Here is a 7,052-nt window from a genome sequence, read left to right as displayed (position 1 = left end):
CCTTCTTCACTGTTGGTAGGGTTATAAACTGGTACAACCACTCTGGAAATCAGTCTGGCAATTCCTCAGAAAATTGGACATAGTACTACCTGAAGAGCCAGTTATTCCACTTCTGAGCATTTACCCCAGAGTCGCCCCAACATACAACAAAGATACATCCACCACAATGTTCATAGCAGCTCTATTTATAATAGTCACAAGCTGAAATGAACCCAGATGTTTTTCAGTAGATGAATGGATACAAAAATTGTGGTACATTTACACAATGGAATACTACTCGGCTGTCAGAAACAATGACTTTATGAAATTCTTAAGAAAATGGATGCATCTAGAGACTATCATCCTGAGTGAGATAACCCAGTCACAAAAGAACAGACATAATATGCAGTCACTGATAATTGGATACTAACCCCAGAAAGCTCTTAATACCCCAGAAACAATTCACAGACTGTGAGAAGTTCAAGAAAAGAAAAGAAAAAACCATTATATTTACTCCTTACACACCTTTGACTAATTCTAGGTTACATCCTGTTTTACATGTACTTTATGCTCATTGTAACTAGTAAAATCTTAATGCATACTATCAAACCTTAAAAAAATAAGCCAAGCAATAACAAAAATGTATTTGTATACTTTTATGCAAAAATGCTTAAAATTTGTACATTTATCTTTATTTTTTAAAATAAAGTTCTTCAATTAAAAAAAGAAGATCTGTTACATCTTCACAATGGAAAACTATTCAACTATCAAAAACAAAGATATCATGATTTCTGCAGGCAGATGGATGCAACTTGAGAATTTCATTCTAAATGAGGTAACTTGGAGCCAAAAAGACAGGTATGGTATGTACACATTTATAAGTTCACATTAGCCATGAAGTACAGAACTATTATGCTACAGAGACCCAACGATTAGATAATAAAAAAGTACCAAGAGAAGATGTGCAAATTTTATTCAGAAGAGGAAACTAAATATTCATTGGAGGTAGATGTAGAAAGGAAACTGAGGAAGAGAGAAGGAAAATGGTGATAGTGATCAGGTGTGGGGAACAGGTCAGAGAGGGCTGAGAATAGGAACATTTTTATTTTTTAAGATTTAGTTTTTATTTTTAAATTTAGTTTTTATGATAATCAAAATATAATTACGTCCTCCCCTCAACCTATTCCCTCTCAAATTGATGGTCTCTTCATACTTGGTTACTATTTTTACATATATAGAGACATGATACCAGCCTGTACCAAACAAAACTCTCAATAAACATGGTATTTTATGACAAAGCCAAATTTAAACAATATTTATCCACAAACACGCAGCCCTGTGGTAAGTCCTAGGAGGGAAAACTCCAATCCAAGAAGGTTAATTATACTCATGAAAAGACTAGCTATAAATAATCTCACAGAAGAAAAACAATAAAAGTGAATTACACACACAACAACAGAAATAAAATAACAGTAAGATATCAGAAGATAGATAGATCAGAAGATGGAAAGATCTCCTAGGCTCATGTAGAAAAAGTATTAACATAGCAAAAATAGCCATCTTACCAAAAAGCAATCTACAGATTCAATAAATCTCCATCAAAATTTCAACATAATTCTTTGCGGACATAGAAAAAACAATTCTCAACTTCATGTGGAAAAAGCAAAATCCCAGGAGAGCCAAAACAAACCTAAACAATAAAGGAACTTCGAAAGAAATCACTAATAATGCAGAGTCTAAGATTAACAATTGATAAATGGAACTTGTTGAAACTGCAAGGATTCTGTAAGGTAAAAGATACTGTCAATCAAACAAAAACAGAAAATCCTGCACATAGCAATGTAATATATAGTTATATTAAATACACAGAAACATCAACTGTATAATTTTGAAAACTGAACAGTTAATTGTTTATAATTAGTATGGTGAATGTCTCTCACTTAAGGAAGTTGACCCTAGTGACAACTATTTCTAGAGCCTGTTTTATGTCTCTGTTCCTCAGGCTGTAGATGAAAGGGTTCAGCAAGGGTATGACTACTGTATAAATTACAGAAGCAACTATGTCTTTGTCACTGGAGTTCTGGAATGAAGAGAAAAAGTATTCACCTGCAAGTGTCCCATAGTACAAAGATACCACAAGGAGATGGGAGCCACAGGTAGAAAAAGTTTTAAAGAATCTCTTTGTGGAGGGGGCCTTCAAGGCAGTACATCCTATGAGAATATAAGAAGCCATAATGGTACTCAAAGGTAGGATGAAAAGTAATCCTCCCTCAGTGAAGATGAAAAGCTTGTTAAGGGAGATGTCTGAGCAGCTCAGCTTCAGGAGAGCAGTGAGGTCACAGAAGAAGTTGGGGATGGCATTACTGGCACAGAAGGAGAGTTGGATTAAGAGGAGGGTGTGCAGTAAAGCATGGACACAGCAGAAGAACCAGGACCCAGCAACTAGGCAGACACAGAGCTCCTCCCTCATGACAGTGATGTAGTGCAGTGGATGACAGATGGCCATATACCTGTCATAGGCCATCACTGCAAGAAGAAAATTGTCCAGGCAGCCAAAGAAAACAAAAAAATACATCTGAGAGATGCATCCCTTGTAGGAGATGGAATGTTGCTGAGCCTGGATATTCAGCAGCATTTTGGGAACTGTAATAGATGAAAGAGAGATGTCAGAGAAGGCCAAGTGACTGAGGAAGAAGTACATGGGGGTGTGGAGGTGAGAGTCCAGCCTGATGAGCAGGATGATGAGCAGGTTCCCCAGCACAGTTGTCAGGTACATGGCCAGGAACAGGGTGAAGAAGACATTCTGCTGCTCTGGTCTGATAGGAAGCCCCAGGAGGAGGAACTCAAGCACAGTGCTCTGATTCTCCCTCCTCATGCTGAGAGTTAGAAAAACATGAAGCACCAGTGAGCATAGCTTCACATGATTTCAACCATCTTTCCTAAATGATTCTTCTTTACTTTAGTCTGCACAGAAAACTAGATCATTTTTCACAATTTGGTTTCTATTTAATTTCTACTTAAAAGCAGTTTCTTTTGGCAGTGCCCAATTGACTTGAATGCCACTTTTTTATCTGCACTACAATAATAAAAATCCTAGCATTCATTTGCTACACAACACATGATGTGTGTAGTTCATTTTAAATTTATATTTGAGAGGAATTTTTGCTTGTTTTAAAATAGAAATATATTCCTAATTTTCTAGAGGTTTATTGGTAGATATTATAATTTAATGATAGGTTTCAGTCACTCCTCAACTCTTCTTAACTCCAGCAATGCTTCTCTTGATTTCTTTAGTCCACAAATAATAAATAAACATGTACAATTCTAACTTCAGTGGTACATCACACTTTTACACTAAAGGAATATCTTCCCAAAGAAAAAGAGGTTAGTAGCACTTGGTTTAGCCCATATTTACCTAGGGTTTTGACCTCATCACATACTCTTGTTTAAGAACATGAACAATAGTGAACAAACAACCAGTTCTCTGTGTAGGACGGTTGTGTCTTCATATCAAGACAGTCTCCGTACTTTACTCTGAAATGGGAAATGAACAGTAAGGAACAAGCATCCATCATTTACGTGGGGTTGTTTGTTTGTTCTTTCCAAGCTACTAAGAATTATTTATTTACTTTCTTTTCTATTACACAACCTAGGTCCTTTGGGGAAAATATAAGAAGAAAGTACTGCAAAATCTCATGTGTGCAGTTTGAATATTCAGATATAATTAAGTAGTGATTATCAATTATTTCTAATACTGTAAAACACTTAAACTCAAAATAGAATTGTTAAAGTCATAACTGTTCTGAGTCCTTCCAAATTATCAGGCACCAAAAGGGTGCAGATCTAGTTTCCAAGGCAACATTAAATTAGCATCCAATACTGATCTCAATGTTTTACACATTCTCTAATTCAATCCTCACGATGATCTTGGCAGACAAATATTATTATACCTATTTTAACAGTGTTGAAATAAAGTTAGAATATTTATATCACTAAAGTATCCAAAGATGCTATACAGTGCCCTTTTTTTTTTCAAAAGTTCTACAAAAGGGTACCACTCATATTTTATGCATTATGCAATTTACAAAATTTTAAGTTCTTTCAAAGCAAAATGTATGTATTTGGGACCAGTGAGATGGTTGCAGTAATTTTCAACCTGAGGGTCATAACCCCTTTGGAAAACCTCTACTACAATAACAATATTTATGTTATGCTTCATAACAGTAGAAAAATTATAGTTATGAAGCAGCAAAGAAAATAGTTTTATGGTTGGGCTCACTATAACATGAGGAATCATGTGGATTCTAGTATTAAGATGGTTGAGAGTTACTGGTTTGGTGGGTAAATACATTTGACACCAAACCTGATGGCCTGAATTTGATCACTGAGATGACATAGTAGGTCCAAGCAGACCTACTCTGTGACATGGCTGCATTTACACACATACAGAGATGGGGTGTGGGAATGGAAACACAAATAAGCAAATAAATTAAACTTGACCTTGTCAGAGATGTTGTAAAAAGTGATGTGTCTTTGCTGGGCATTGCAGAGAGTCATGCTGTAGGAATTTTCACCTTCACCAGGGCACAGTTTATTACAGGACATGGCTCACAAGAAAAATGGTAACCAGGTGCCAGTGCAGATGCCTAGCTGCCTACTAACAGATTCAGTATTACCTCAGAAAGCCAAAAGAAAGCACTCACAATCCCTAAAACACTACTGTAAGTAAGATCTTGCAGAAAGGAGTCAGCCTATGGCTGCGAAGTGTGAGAGCGAGTCTGAAGAGAGTTTTCCCTGGTTTCTATGTGTTCTTTCCCTAGATAATAATGAAATAATGAGCCTCCACCAGCCAAACATTGAATTTGTGGAAAGACAATAATAATTTATTTTTACTGACTACCATATACCAAGCATGTTTTTGAATAATAAATAGTATATACTGTCTCGTTTATTCCTCAAAACATGTCTGTAAAGTTAGGCTGTCTTTGAGTAATGAATGTAAGTTGAACTCATTAACTACAACCACAAAAAAATGTATAGGATCTATATTGATGATTAGACCTGATTGTTGTTGACTTATCATTAGATAAAAGCTGCATAATAATGAAATAAATATGAACCTGTCTTCCCAATGCATAATCACAACATTTGAAAGACTACCAAGGAGATACATGACTTTTGAGGGACCAAACAGAGCCTCGAGAATACACCCATGAAACAAACATTGACTGTACATGAACACATACATGCAGGTGTGTGAGGTGCTGAATTCTGATTTCTTACAAACTTTAATTGTCCTAAAGAAGGGATGGCACTCACAGAGTCATAACAACAAATTCATAACTAATATGCAACATTTCATACACAACTCATGAATAACTCACAGTCACACCAGATACTTTAAAAGCAGCACAACACATTCAAAATACATAAAAATTATATTTGATATGAGTAAGCTCATACTCTGAATATAGACATACATACACACATACAGAAACACAAACACACATGCACACATGCAAGACAACTAAAATGCAGGATCAAATAAAACATGGAAAAGACAAAAATATTCAAGTATATAGGTATGCCTCATCTCTTCAGGAAACAAAAAAAAAATCAAATCACATGTTATACACATGCATCCCCACCAGAACAACAGTTTTGGTTCCCACTGACTAGTGCCTAACATACATAAAGGTATTCAGTCAATAATAACTGAAGCTCCTTTCACTCATAAGCATATCAGATAAATATTACCTCTGAATAATCCAAATAGCAATACACACACACACACACACACACACACACACACACACACACACACACACCACTCTCAATGACATGAAATCATATACCAAATATGACCCAGACAAAATGCAAACTCACAAACGCCCACATGTATAAAAACAAACAATACAAAAAACAATTTTGGACCACTACATACATGTTATCTTCAGACTTTTCTATCTCCTTTACTTGACTGTGTTTGCCCATGCAATTAGCTGAATGTAACTGAATGGAAGCATGGCAAATATCTTAGATGAAACACTGATTTGGAGACTCCAAAACACACATGAATGACCTACTCTTGTGGGCCTAATACAGATTTGTGTGTTCTGGAACTAGATAGGAAAAAAACTAGTCAGTTATATAACACACAGACATGCATAGAGAGAGGGGGGGAGAACATAAAGACCATGTGCAAAGATGTACAGACACAAAAACACATCTTGAGCCCAAGAGCTCAAAGCTCTCTCTGAACTCTGCAAGCCCTTGGTTCACTCGGGCACCTAATCACCCACCTCTCTGAAGCCTTGGATTTCATTAAGGCCATCAAGAACAAGAAAATAATAGCAACTAGACGACTTATTATTTTTCTCAGGACCTCCTGACCTTTCAATGTCTATCCTTTAAACCCATAAAATTACGTGGAAAGATACAATAATACTCAAGGAGAGTCTCAGAGATCCTGGTTAGAAAAGGAATAAGCAGAATAATTAGCTTCAGTTCTTGCCAGTCCTTGGGGTGGACCTTGCCCAAGGGAGCATGTAGCTGAGCAGGCATTAAACTCCTTGCCCAAGAATCACCTATGAGGCTTGATGTCAAAGATACTATATTAAGTCATGGACTTGCTACTATCACAAAATACCTGAGGCAACAAACTTGTGAAATCCAAGTCCAAGCCTATTTTATCCAGTTTTGGAGCTTTCAGCCCATGAGCAGTGATCTCTATTGTTTCCTGCCTGTAATGATGAAGTACATCATGTTGGGAGCAAATGGAAGAGAACATAACAGGAAGCAACAGGAAAAGACATTCTTGCTAAAGACTCCTCTTCTTTGTTAATGGGATATTTTCTTTACTTACATTTTAAATGTTATCTCCTTTCCCAGTTTCACCTCTGGAATCCCACTATCCCTTCCCCCTCTCCCTAACTCTATCAGAGTATTTCTCTAACCATCTGCTCCTTCCCAGCTCCCTGTCCTTGCATTCACTTACACTGGATATTGAGCCTTCACAGGACCAGGGCCTCTCCTCTTCTTGATGCCAGATAAGGCCATCCTCTGCTACATAT

The 7,052-nt window shown here is 36.6% G+C and overlaps 1 protein-coding gene across 1 annotated transcript; it reads right to left on the bottom strand.

The window, feature by feature from the left end:
- Window positions 1-1,915: 1,915 nt before the first annotated feature.
- LOC308428558 (olfactory receptor 1J4-like) lies at window positions 1,916-2,854 on the bottom strand (the record flags this gene model as incomplete). Its single annotated transcript, XM_080927067.1, has 1 exon — window positions 1,916-2,854. One exon carries the CDS (start codon window positions 2,852-2,854, stop codon window positions 1,916-1,918), a length of 939 nt encoding a protein of 312 aa, XP_080783193.1.
- Window positions 2,855-7,052: the final 4,198 nt, after the last annotated feature.

The sequence above is a fragment of the Micromys minutus genome (genome assembly GCF_963924665.1).
Source record: "Micromys minutus genome assembly, chromosome: 13".
Taxonomy (NCBI): Eukaryota; Metazoa; Chordata; class Mammalia; order Rodentia; family Muridae; genus Micromys; species Micromys minutus.
This window is presented reverse-complemented; position numbering and strand designations above follow the sequence as displayed.